This window comes from Lissotriton vulgaris, chromosome 4_1 (assembly GCF_964263255.1).
Source record: "Lissotriton vulgaris chromosome 4_1, aLisVul1.2, whole genome shotgun sequence".
NCBI classification, from domain to species: domain Eukaryota; kingdom Metazoa; phylum Chordata; class Amphibia; order Caudata; family Salamandridae; genus Lissotriton; species Lissotriton vulgaris.
This window is the reverse complement of record NC_141691.1, coordinates 1,728,055,801-1,728,069,713: the sequence shown is the minus strand read 5'-3', so window position 1 is coordinate 1,728,069,713 and position 13,913 is coordinate 1,728,055,801. Positions and strand designations below refer to the sequence as shown.

Genomic DNA, 13,913 nt, shown 5'->3' with positions numbered 1-13,913 from the left:
AGTTCAAAGTGTGAATGTTGTATGGGCACAGGTGAGTATGGTAAAATTGAACTAGTTGGTCCCTGCGCGCTCTATCAACATCATTGGGAATTCATTAATGAAGAAATAAATCGACATTTGTCCTTTTTTCCTTATCCTTTTTATCAAGTTTAAACCGTCCATGAAATCCAGGTAGGGGAATTGTTGCTGAGAATGCTTGTCCCCAATCAAGCAGGGTCCCTCGTCGCCAGTGTAATAAAGTATTCTTCAACACTATAAAGTGGAGAAAAAGTGATTTATTTAGGAAGCATAACCACTCAGCATCAACAGTCAAGTCTAGTCAAAAGCTCAGGCCACAATGCTCTAGCTAGCCTCAGCATCTGCATTCTATGACATAGTAAAGTTCTGCATGTCAACGTTCTTAAGTAAATTACAACAGTGTGACTAAGTGTTTGCCTTTCTATTTCACTTAAAAACTATACAAATAAATATGTTTATCAGAGTTTGCAGCTCACAGATCATGATCAGTTTGTACAGGGTCATTCTAAAGTCCCCAAAGCTGTCCCCCCTCAACTTACCCCCCACGAGGGCGAAAAAAGGCACACCCAAATGCACACGCACACACACGTTGCCCCCCACCCATCCCGATAGGTAGTGTCTCCTAAAGCCCTTGGGGTAAATGGTTTACTCAAATTTAGAGAGCAAATGAATTGATATTAGACAGCTGAAAATAATCAATAGTGCTCAAAAAAATAATGAAGTGGAAATTATCAAACATTGCATGCATGATTAAACAGCACTACCCTTGCTAGCTCTTATAGTTTTAAGCTTTAGCAAAAAGTACTATGTTCTGTAATAAACAATAACATTGATAGATCGGTGGCTCATTTTTTCTATTACGGGCTTTGCAGCCTCTTGTATCAGTTGTAGTCGTGGCCGAGTGGTTAAGGCGATGGACTAGAAATCCATTGGGGTCTCCCCGCGCAGGTTCAAATCCTGCCGACTACGAAAAGTTTTCTTAAAACACTTCGTAAATAAATTCTTGGATGTTGAATATTAGCAAAGATAAGTTCCTGAGTAATTAGTTATAGTTTCCTCGTCCGCGCCAGACAACTAATTACAACTGCACATTGAACACGTATGACCGATAAACGCAACATTGGCTCATATCCTAACCATGCGGACCTCGTTAGAGGGTTGTAGTACACAGGAAGCTTCTGCAGGAAATGCACACAAGAAGACGGCCATCTTAGACGAGTAAATTAGTATGAGCCATTGAAGCAACAGGAATTGAATCAATATGTTTTTAGCAAAGGCATTCTTAAAGCAGCTAACAATGACTGGGAGCACGTACCCAGTTATGAAGTGTGTGCACATGTAGCATTTATTCATCTCTAGTAATAATTGACACGTTGAATAAATAGAATGAAAACTGCTCCAAAATGTTACTGTGCCTAGGAGCCTGTCACTATAGCACTTCCTTCTCGTTAATGCGTCCAATATGGCAAAGGCGGGCGCAAGGTGGTCGTAGCCCTCTGAGCTGTATACGCCTTAGGGCCAATAGCTTCTGTACAACCTCCAACGCGGTTTCTAGGCAACAGTCGAGTCGTCACTCTTTAGCCCCGCCCATTCCATGTCTTCCCTCCCTGCTCAGTATGGCAGACGATCTGGACGAGCTTCTGGACGAAGTAGAGTCTCGGTTCTGCAGCTCTGCTAACGATGCTGCCACCAGACGAGTGGCGAAGGCCAGATCCCAGAACAACAGGTTGTCACTGTGTCCCAGTCTTTTTTGGGATCCTATTAGTATATATTAGGGTAATCGCTAGCCCAGTGTAACGTCATTACCGCTTCTGTTATTCGTTATGGGTTCACGGTGTGCCCTCCTTGGGCGTGGGGAATATGGTTTTAGGGCTAAAACTTTGCTTAGGAAAATTAGTTATATTTGTCCTCACCTAACATGGCCGCCACTGGGAGCTGAGCTCTATTATTTTTAACATCACTTTTGCTAAGGTTGCTAAATTACTTCTTGGCACCTATGACGCAGGGATAAACTCATGTTTACATTACACCGTAACTCCTGGTGGCAAACCCAACAAAACTCGTGTGATCTGGGGAAAGGTAACTCGCGCCCATGGTAACAGCGGCATGGTCCGTGCCAAGTTCCGCAGCAACCTTCCCGCCAAGGCCATGGGGCACAGGATCAGAGTGATGCTGTATCCTTCAAGGATCTGAATTGCTGATCACAATAAATCGTGCTAAAATTCCAAAAAAAAAAAAAAAAAAAAAAAGAAAATATGACATCCTACAACCTTTCCTTTCACACTATCTCTACCCGAACACAATTGTCACAATATTCATTTTACAAAGTGCTCTCCCTTCACAGTTGGAGAAAGAAAAGTAAATACCAATCTCTCCATGTTATAAGAAATAGTAGCCATTTGTCAGAAGTCATAACCTGACATTTGCCCTCTGTAGCACAGCAGTTGTGACAAGATGAAAACAAAATGTAAATACATCTGTATTGTTCATTCACTTTCTGAATGCTAGAATGGTTAGTTTGGGGATGCTGCAGCACCCCCACACTCCTACTTCCAGCGTCTGTGCTTTCAAGTGTCTTATGAAGACTTGTAGTAAGTGGAAAAAAACTGTGAGATCTCCAGAACCTATTTGTTTTGTTAAAGTGTAACTGCCTTCACTGAGTTTCTGTCACTCCTGAAGTTATTCTCTTTAATACATGAGTGGAACCCAGAGGTAATAACATATAAACAGTCTTCATTTTATCTTTGTACTTATTTTTAATGATGTGCTGTGTCAGATTGATTAAACATGTGATAGCTGTATTTAATATGGTGTACTATTTTGTTTCTGATTGAATTGAACAACAAACGCTCTCCTTTGGTGTTAAACAGCATAGAAAAGTAGAATGTCAATGAAGGTGCTGAATTTCTCAATATGTAATCTCGAAATGTTGGGTCAAATCTCGCCTTCCCTGCCTGACCAAATGGTGTGATTATAGATCACTTTATTTCACTGTCTCATTTTCTTTAATTATCACTTTTGAGAGTAACTTCAAGTTACTTAGTTCATGATGTGTCCTATACAAAATCACCTCCTGTATATTTAACAGGTTCAATCTCTAACAACAAAATTAGCCATATGTAGGGTGCGTGTGGCTACTGACTTGTCTATTTCCTGGCATTGTTGTCCAGGAGGCGGCTATGAGGAGAGTACCATGAGTGTTTCAAAGTTCATGTTTAGAAAAATTCCCACAGCACAGTGAGATAATGTAATGTTTACAACTGAAAACTTCCTGGTGTTAAATCGAAACACTTCAACTCTTAAACACTCTTTAAAAAAAAGAAAATGTAAGTCATTTTAGTTTTCCTCCAGTTTTATATAGCATTATCCTGATCCACCAGGGCAGTAGCGAGCTTTATATAAACAGCAACTGGCAATACAAAGTCTTAGGATATGAATAAAAAAGTAGAATACAAGGTATCAGTGATTAATACATCTACCTGTAAGGTATGGTAGAGTTCAGTGCTAATGGGGGATACTGATAATGGAGACATGATTATGATGGCTCTGAGTCCCCTCGCATAAAATCTAATAGGGCAACTCTCTGATCACATAAATGTAAGTCCTGGAACAAACCACTAGGATTTATGTGTAACTTCCAGCAATAATTCGTTTTTTGGCTGATAGGCATTAGATATTATCTGGAAATGTAATTGGAAAAGGCAGTTGTTTCTTCAAAGCGACAAGAGGGGTTTGCTCTTACTGCTGCAGGGAGAAACTACCAGACTTTGTGGGCACCCCTTGAAAAGGATTGTTTCAATGGTCTTGAATTTTTTCCTCGACTGATTGTATTTAAAAACATAGAGAATCGCCATTTCAAAGCACACATGTTTTAATCCCCTTGAGATAATAAGCTTCAGTGCTAGATAGTATGCTGTCACTCCATGCAGGGCATTGTGTAATATACAGACCAGCTGAAATACACTCTGGCCTCTATGAGAAGCAGCTTAGAGCGATCAGAATTGGTGTGATTGCCTGCCTTCGAAGGGCTATAGTGATTCTGTATATGCTGGATAGTCAAGGGTTCTCTAACTGTGTCATGAGAGACCTTGTGAGTTTACTGTTGTTTTGAACTCTGCAGTTGGGATAAGGTGCATAATGCACTTGAGTTTGTGTTGGGCACCCCTTGCTAAAGCGTGGAGGTGAGCTTGAAGGTGAGGGTGAAGCTCAGTTTCTTATCCAGAGTGAAGCCCAGTGCTTTTGTGGTTTGAACAATGGCTAATCTGCAGCCTAGTATGTGCCTTACATTAAGCCAGGCTTGTCAAGCCTGCTACTGTCCTAAGGGTATCATAATAGGAATTCCGTTTTTGAGGGTTCAGTTGGTGACGATTTAGTTACATCATGACTTTTGTTATATGTTTAAACAATTTTTGCTGCATACTTTGCATAGCAAATATTTTGATGGATTGACTCATGCTGTGGCTCTTAAGAACAAACCAGATCCTTAGCTCACCTGTCTCTTAGTTTGATGGCTTGTCTACCTCTAATCTGACATTGCAGATAAGGTTTTTGCAATTAATGATGGTCTTCTTTCTTGTTGTTTTTAACTGCAGATCAGTTTGTTCAAGATTTTGATTGATGTGATTACCTGCCCCTGAAATTTGAGTTCCCAGATGAGGAATGGTTCCCCAGGCTGATGGAGAACTCAGCCAGTCAAGTCAAGTCAAGTCAAAGAATTTATATAGCGCACTACATACCCAGAGGGTCTCAAGGCGCTTAGGGAGGGGAGGAGGATTACTTGTCAAATATCCACGTTTTAAGTTGCTTTCTGAATGCTAGGTGGTTCTGGGTAAGGCGAAGGTAAGTGGGGAGTGAGTTCCATGTTTTGGCTGCCAGGTATGAGAAGGATCTTCCTCCCATGGTGGTCTTGTTGATGCGGGGTACAGTGGCGAGGGCTTGGCTGGAAGAACGTAGTTGGCGGGAGGGGGTGTAGAAGGACAGTCGTGAGTTGAGGCATTCTGGTCCGATGTCGTAGAGTGATTTGTGTGCGTGGGTTAGCAGTCGGAAAGTGATCCTCTTATTGACGGGTAGCCAGTGGAGGTCTTTCAGGTGGCCAGAGATGTGTTCGTTACGCGGGATGTCTAATATGATCCTGGCTGAGGCGTTTTGGATTTGTTGGAGTTTCTTCTGGATTTTAGCGGTAGTACCTGCGTAGAGGGTGTTTCCGTACTCCAGTCGGCTTGTAACCAGAGCATCACTCCTTGTCCACCTCTGGGTCCTCCTGCCCTTACACAGTGGGGTTACTTTGACAGATGATGTTCTTCTACCTTCAGCTTGCACCTGGCCTGTTGTTGTAAGAAGTTACTCAAAGGAACTACATCTCACTAGAGCAGAGTTCTTCAATCTGTGGGGCGCAACACCATCTCAGGGGGGGGGGGCGCACACTCCACCCTAAAATCTTACCTTTGTCCTCTACTGATTCTTCAAACAAATGGCAGAGTGGAGCTGCAGGGGCCCTAACAAGGGGTGAAAACCATCAAAGCCTCATTATCAAGAAAAAGGTCTTTGGGAAGCTCTCATCAGGCTGCCACAGGTTTGGGGGGTGGAGGGGTGCTATCCTGCGTAATTCCTACAGCTGAAATGCTTTAGCTTCAGTGGGAGGCAAGAAGCCCCTTTGCTAAAACTGAAAGCGACGATTTCATAGCAGAGGAGACTCCTTGCCTCACACTGCAGATGAAATGAATGTCTGTTACTTGCTTTCAGTTCTAGCAGAGGAGGCATCCTGCCTCCCACTGCAGCTGAAGCATTTCAGCCCTGGAATTTAACCCCGTCCAGGGTGGGACAGCTCTTCCCAGAAAGGCGACAATGTTGCTTTTTAAATTACACCGGCAGGAGTGGAATAATCACAGGGCTAAAAGGGTTTTAAGTTGCCAAAAGTCAAATCCCAGTCAGGTGTTTAAACAGCCTGCAAATTGCTTCTCTTGACACTAAATATGGAAGAAGTATGTATTCATTTATGATGTGACTTTTCTGTCTTTATTCCCTTTTATTATCAGTCATATCATCCAGGCAGCAGTCCTAAAACACCATTTAAAGTGCTTTCTATTTATATTTGCTGTTCAGAGTATGCACAGAAAAGTGCTGAAAATAGAGCTTTAGGTGACTGCTTATTTTTGTACCACCTGGGACATCAAAATAATGAGCTGGCAACCCTAATCATAAAACTGGAAGTTTGTTGCAAGATCAGCCCAGTATTTATTTCCTCCACCCTCCATCCCTGGTTAATGCCATAATTGCAATAGCAATAGTTTAACATATCAGAAACCCTGCGCTGCCGTCAATAGCATGCTTAGTTACTGCAAGTGTCTGGGAATGCACCCTACATTCAGACAACTTGCTCCTCATTCTCGCCCTTCACTTTCATGCTCACCCTGCACTCACAGCGATCACAATTCCCTCTCACTGACCCCCATGCACTCACACCATTCACCCTGCATTCAGTGACCGTCAGACATATCCGTTTAATAGTGTGACCAGATGGGCAGCTGGCCTTCAGATTGTACAATAGTTTGCTACTCACTACGAATAGTTATATGTCAGGTAGATCCTTCGGACCTCCAAGCAGTGGCTGCTTTTAGCAACAATGTACCCAAACGAAAATGCAAAAAAGAAGAGAACTTAATGTAAAAATGAATTTTGATGCAAGGTTGTCTCGGGAGATAAATAGGTTTACAATAATTCAATACTTGAGGTATTCCGAAAGTGAGAACAAAGAAATACAAGCTCTAAGGAAAAAACGAAGTCGACTCGCCTTCTATTAAAATGGAAATTTGCTCAACTACACCATGTGGACTTGAGAAAAAATACTTGTCATTTTTGGAGATTAGTTGCATAAAAATTCAAGGTTGTGGAACAACACTAAAATTGTCTCCATTCCATCTCCATTTTATATTTGTAAATTATATGATGAAAATCCTGCAATAGTAGAAGAAAACATTTCACTTACCTCTGTATCGCATTTAAATTTGCTTTTCACGGAAATTGACCTCCTTTATGCAAGCAAATAGCGAATTACAGTCAGTTATACAAATACATTGTTGTTAAGACGGTAAAAATCAATATAACTCCATAAAAATATGAATATAAAACATTTAAAATGACTCTTAAAACTACAATTATCAGTGCTGAAAGACTACATTTGCAAGTAACCAACAAACAGAGGCATACAGGGAACCCACATTATTTACTATGGCTAATAATTCGCCTTGTATTTAACTCCTAGATTTCCTGATTTTTTTTTTTTAAAGCTCCACTGATAAAACTCATAGTGGCAAAACAGCACAGTTCAGATTCAAGGCATAGAAAATGAGACAGACAAATACTATAAGAACTAACCCCAAATGAGCGCAAAACGGGCATATATAAAGGATTCTGGGTTGAATATAAAACCTACAAAAATTAGAAGATCAACAAGTTTTTGTTTGGCAGCACCATCGCAGTGACAGGAATGTAAACTGTGAAAACATGAACCCTGTTGATGGTGGGCTACCAGGAAATGGACCGTACCTAGCCTAAGGCGAGTTAGATAAAATCTGTGTTCAGGGTTAGTGACTCAAAGGAGATGGATGTACGCTCTTACAACGCATGCTTTTACCACGCATGCCTTTACAACGCAGGTTTTTCAGCGCAAGTCGTTACAACGACTTGCCTTGAGGGGTGCTGGATAGTGAATAGTTTAATTTACTATTCCAACTCCAGTCCCCGTGGATAGTAGTGAAGGTGTTGGATAGTAAATTAAACTATTACCTATCCTAGAGCGCCCCCTAGCGTAATTCGTCGTAATGACTTGCGTTGAAAAACCTGCGTTGTAAAGGCACTGCGTGGTAAAAGTTGCGTCGTAAAGGATGTTTCCCAAGGAGATATCATTCAACCCCCTCTTCTTGTTTAAAGTCTAAATAGTTGGCTACTACTGGTTCTGAGAAACGTTGATTAGAAAATCTTCTCTGAGATGAAAATTGGGAAAAAAACAGTTTTTAACTCCTTTTTTAGCCCTGCTATTAATTTCATTTGGGGAAAGAAAAAAGTGTGATAATCCTAGGTCACCCATAGTCTTTTTAGTGCAAGTCAACAAAGGGATATGAGATGCATGTTCAATTTTGCACAGTCTTCCAAAATCTCTTTTGATAACGTAGTAAACGGGGAACTCCTTACTTTTAACCTCAAGAGTAAAGATGCAACCAAGACTAAAACCTCTCAATAAGAAAGGCCAGTTTCCAAATGAGTAATTAGACTAGATGTACTCCTTGGGCTGGCTGATAACCTACACAAGAACTTGTTCTCTATAGTGTTCAATATACCAGGCGTGATATATAACCAGACTCTTGCCCCATATATTCCCAGGGTTACGCATTTTGATCTATATAATGCAATTAGCTCTTTTGTAGTTTTTTGGCCAAATTTCTTGAATAATCTAAAGATTGCCTCTGTTGCACCCTCCGTCTTATCGACTCTCTGGGTCAAAACCTTATTCCATTTTAAATCAGATGACAACAATTTCCCAAGGTAATTAAAATTCTGAACTTTTGTAACAGAAAACCTTGCAACATTATGAGGATGAGAGAGACTTTTTAGTCCCACAGTCCACAGATCAAGGTGTTGGACGTAATATGGTTAATGTAATGATTTAGCTCCCTCATAAAATCATCAAAAATTTCTAATAACAACTAGAGGCCATTTGCAGTGCAGGCATTCAGGACCACTGCGTAAAGAAGCACGGGGACAGCGCGGTTACCAATATGTTGAAGATCTTTACCCCTGGCCACCAGTTCTCTCCGTACGGCATTTATATAAAAAGGAAAAGAAAAGTAGCTTAATTATAACCCTGTATAACTTCCTTATTTGAAAAGAAAAAAGGGGTGCAGTCTCTGTTAATATCAAAATGCACCTGTGTCTTCTTCTCCTGATATAGTCTTATTAAACGGCCAGTCAAAGCTGGATTAACCTTACTTTCCCCATCATCGTCCAGAGCTTTTCCCTGTCAACCAGGTCAAAAGTACTGGACAAATCCATACCTACCATATGGATTTCCCCGCCCTTAACATGGTGGTCATTTCCAACGCATTGTCTGGAACCACCATTACAGCGGTTCCTGTCAATGGTTTTCACAGTTTGGAGTAAGGCTCCATCAACATGAGTAGTCTTGCACCAATACAACGTCTTTTTTATTTTCAAAAAGAAAATCCTGAAGCTGGATTTTCTTTTTTTGTAAATAAAAAAGATAACTTCTCTGTTGCCATGGAAGTCATCTCCCATGGCGAGGAAGACATTGTTTGTTTTTTACTGTCCCTTACTGCCAGGGTTTGCCAGTAAAAAAACAGCTATATGTCCACCCATCCTAATTGGATGGACGGACATATAGCAAATTCGCTGATGACTCTTACTCTGTTGTGCCGCCAGATAAGTTTTACTATGGCGGTGACAGAGTAGTCACTGTTGTAGCCAAACCTATGGTCCGACCTATATAAATGGCAGGGAGGGACCTCAGTCACCCCCGCAACTGAGTTCCCTCTCTGCCAACAATCAAATCAGGCCTTCAGTTTTATTCTTAATGGTAAACATTTCCGTAACCATTTAATGTATAAATCTTTTATAAATATCATATCTTTAAAGCTGTCTCAACAGTACTTGTTTTCTTTTGGAGAGTAACATTAACTGTTTTTTCGGTATTGTTCAGATTAGACCTTTTACCACTTAAAGCGTATGTAGGAAAAATGGCACTTCAGACGAATGATCCATTTTTATGTGACTTTTGTCATGGAGGTATTTAAAATTTGAATTATGGACTGTGTATTTGCCCAGCTCTTGCACAACCTAGGAAGCTATTTTTAAACAGATTATATGTTAAATTTGATATAACTGATTTTATTAAATTTATTTTGTATCCTCCTAGTGAATGTTTGTTATAATCTATTTAATTTTTTTAAGAGTGTCCTAAAACGTTTTTAGAGGTTCCTTATATTTACGTATTATTGAATTGTTCTCTGTTTATTGGTTGATTTTTATTTTTATTGTTGACCTCCGCAAAAGTTTAAATAAACTTGCTGTGCATTAAACTTGAATTTTAATACATAGCAATGTACCCATGCGTCCTCTTGACTGTAGAGAAAAGCAACTTCCTGGATGACAGGATAAGTGAGGAAGAATTATCGTAGGCCCTTGACCAACCACGAGAGGGGGGACATGGATAACTCCTGACACTAATGGTCTCCAGTCAGTGTCTTTTTTTGGGGGGGGCGAGGTGGGCTGGGGGAGGCACAAGGCCAAAATCTCTACTGCAGTTATCAAGTCCATGCTGGATGCAGCCATGGAAATAGGTGAACTTCCATCTGATTTGTGGATGGCAGAAATAACAATGACACTGAATCATGGACCTGCACTGGATCGGTGTGCTTCATATCTGAGTGATTAACACCGAGGCCAAAATTATTGCAAAGTTGCCAGCAACACGCGTAGTCGCTGTGATAAATCACTAATCCATCCTGACCAATGCAGGTGTATGCCCCGTAAATCTAACAGGCACAATATATGTAAGCTCCACAATACTCTGACTCTTGTAGTTCAAACACCGGGCCCTCTGGTGCTCTTGATGTTGGACGTCACAAAAGCCTGTACTCAGGCTTTGTTATGTTATGTTATGTTATTTGAGTTTTTAGCGTGCACGGCTACTCATGAGTGTCCCGGTGTGATCTCTTAAGGGGAGCAAGGAGACTAGCAAACAAAAAGATACGTTTTATGCTGTTGGATCTTCAATATTGTGTAATGCCAGGGGAAGTGTGTTCCAAGCAGCCGCAGCCCTCCGAGTCGGAGAACTGCCAGCCACCCTCTGGTACTTAAATCGGGGAACCAGTTCAAGTTGGTGGGATGCCGATCGAAGCTGTCTCAAAGGCACATAGAAGGTAAACCGCTTTTGCAGAAAGGAAGGGCCACGCCATGCAGGGTGCGATGGGCTAGGACCAGCGATTTGAACTTCACCCGCCCGTTGCGGGAAGCCAGTGAAGGGAATGCTAATGATGACTCGCACTGTGTCTGGCGGAGATGCCCAGAAGAAGTCTAGCTGCCGTATTTTGGACTACCTGGAGCTTTTTTTATCAGGTAGCCTGGAATGCCACTGTAAAGTGCATTGGCATAATCCAGGTGTGACAGGATGAGAGCACAGGTGCCCGTTTCTCTTGCTGCTTGGGGCAGGAGAGGAAAGAACTTTCTTAAAGTCTTGAGGAGACCAAAACAAATGCCGGCCAACTTCTTGATTTGAAAAGAGAAGGAGAGACTCTCATCAAACCAAACCCCCAGGTTCTTCACCGGCTCACCTTCTAAGGTGGGCAAAGCTTCCCGGAACTTGGGAGGGAATTTTCAAAACAGGAGAATCTCTGACTTCTCCTTGTTACATTTCAGTTGTGCAGCCGCTAGCCACTTAAAAATGGAAGAGAGACAGTGATGAGCCAAGGCAACAGAATTGTCATCATTGTCCCAGGTAAAGAGCAACTGGGAAAGGGTTTTCAAGGGTGGGACGTGATTGGGATTTCTAAATTGGACAAGGTAATGTCAAGTATCCATGTGAGTTAATTTACTGACCCGCAATTCTATCATAATGCGTACACACCCCAGCTCTTTAAACATCTTCAACTCTAGTATGCCCTACACATAAATCTGAAACACCTAATTGACCTCCCTGTCTTCAGTCTGCTAAAAGCCACAAGGTGGGCACAAAAAAATCTTCTCATTATATTGCTCCTTACTTGTTAATACTCCTACACTTCTGACATGCTCTAAGTGGCATGGTAGAAACATTTGAATAAGATTGCAGAGAAGGAATGGCAGGAGGACAACATGGCACTCGGTGAGGCAGCCATTGCCAATCAGTGTGGAATAATATAGCATGGGAGAAACGTTTGAGTGAGATTGCAGATGAGGAATGGCAAGTTGAGGTTTCTACACATGGTCTTGATGGTCACACATACTAGCCTGTGCCACATCGGGTCTAGCCCTTAGATACAGATTGTGTCCCAGCTAGAGCACAGATGTCCTCATACGAACATTTGTTTAGCTCTTAGTGGCTGAGCTGGTTCTGACAGTAATGCTGACAAATGTGTTGTTCACAACGGTAGGGTCAGTAAACGCGGTGTACTATACCCTCAGTGTTTATGTGAACACAATGCTGGCCCTAAAAACAATTAGAACCGTTTTGCAGAAGCATGGCAAAGTATTTCTGCCACATCTCACAATAGTCGAGTCTTACTTTACTGAAGCTTGTGATCCAAAAGGCAGTTGTTTTTTGCTATCTGCATTTGGTGTCCAGAGGAATACAACAATATTTTTCCGTGGTAACAAACAAGATTGTAACTTTACATTTTGCATTGTCACCGCCTTTTCTCCTCTATACAGCAAGCTTTCCCTTCCCCCATCTCATAATTTCTTAGGTCTTGCCTGGCGTGAGCAGCGCATGCACTGCCCTCACCTTGCGTGGGCTTCTTGGAATTGATACTATTCCAGAAGCTTGCTTTCTGCTCCGCCCGTGTTTTGCATTGGTACACGTCATTTTGCGTCACCAATTATGCAAAGCCGGGTGTTATTATTGTCCAGGAGGGTTTTTAGTCCCTCCTGGTTATCACCCTGTCAGCTTTTGACCCCGCCCATCAGGATTGCATCGTTTACTGGCAGCAGGAGACCGTGTCTCCCAATTAGCCGCTATGCCCTTTTTTGTTCTCATTCGGCTTTGGCAAAGGTTTATTTTTGCATCGCGCCTTTACTTAAGGTGAAAACGCGATGCAATTATAAACAAGCATCTGTCTTTGCGCAATGCCGAGAGCTTGTCTTTAATGAAATTTAACCCATTCTTCCGACATAGGCGGGGCATCAGTACAGATGTCAGGAGAGTCAGTGTGCTTTCGTTCCTCAGCTAGTTTCATTTAGCTGAAGCTTGTTTTCTAGTGCTGTGGTGAGCGCTGCCTGTGCTCAGACTCAGTGCCTAGAAGCCCTCAATGTTATTGGCTGGGAGAGGATGGGTCTAGATTACAGAGATGCTGACTTTGGAACTAGGCAGTCAGACTCTAGTCCCGGCGTCGGCTCCGCACCCTGTGATTCCAGGCAAATCACTTCACCTTCCCTTGTTCACAATATGAATGCGTCCCTGTATTATGTAACTGGTGCTCATGTAAAGTGCTCCCTCGGGTTTGTTTTCTCTTGCTGTGGTGAGCACTGCCTTTGCGCAGACTCCGTGCCTAGAAGCCCTCGATGTTATTGGATGTGTGATTACAGAGATGCTGACTTTGGAACTAGGCAGTCAGACTCGAGTCCCGGTGTCGGCTCAGCACCCTGTGAGTCCAGACAAATCTCTTCACCTTCCCTTGTTCACAATATGAATGCGTCCCTTTATTAAGTAACTGGTGCTCGTGTAAAGCGCTCCCTCAGGTCGGTTTCCCGTTAAATAAAACTGATGTGAAAAGAACTATTTTTTTTTTTAATATATTTTTATTGCAGAGTTATAAGCCACAGGATACAGTTAATCAGCCAGTACACTTGTGAGATCCCCCCGTCCAATAAGAATTCCCAGTCGTACACAGCCATTCAGCCCGCATCCCGGAGGCCGGGCGGCATATTATATTGCTCAAGAGGAACACAGCACAGTGCACGTCCCATAGGGACCCTGGTTGAAAGATCGTTTTGCGTATCTGCTTTTACCCCCCCACCCACAACAACATTCCCGTCAGCCATCCCAGTGATAGTCAGTGATGTCGCCCTTGTCGGGACCTGCCCTAGGCGCTATGGGTCGTCACACCTGACCGCTCTACCCAACCATTCTACCCTCCACATAGTATCCACCGTCCCAGTAGATCCAAGGCCCTAGCAAGCGACCATCT

General features: G+C 42.3%; 1 protein-coding gene and 1 non-coding gene across 3 annotated transcripts in view; both read left to right on the top strand.

Moving 5' to 3' along the window:
- The first annotated feature begins 905 nt into the window (after positions 1–905).
- On the top strand, positions 906–987 carry TRNAS-AGA (transfer RNA serine (anticodon AGA)). Its single transcript has one exon. It is a non-coding gene; the product is annotated as a tRNA-Ser (tRNA).
- Positions 988–1,613: 626 nt separating this feature from the next.
- CFAP418 (cilia and flagella associated protein 418) overlaps positions 1,614–13,913 on the top strand; it is a 165,903-nt gene continuing 153,603 nt past the window's right edge. The window contains exon 1 of one of the 2 annotated variants that reach the window (XM_086966025.1): positions 1,614–1,744. In XM_086966025.1, coding sequence (XP_086822151.1) covers positions 1,635–1,744 — 110 coding nt within the window. In that variant the 5' untranslated portion in view covers positions 1,614–1,634. The remainder of the gene's footprint in view (positions 1,745–13,913) is intronic. The other variant, XM_086966026.1, reaches the window with a different exon arrangement.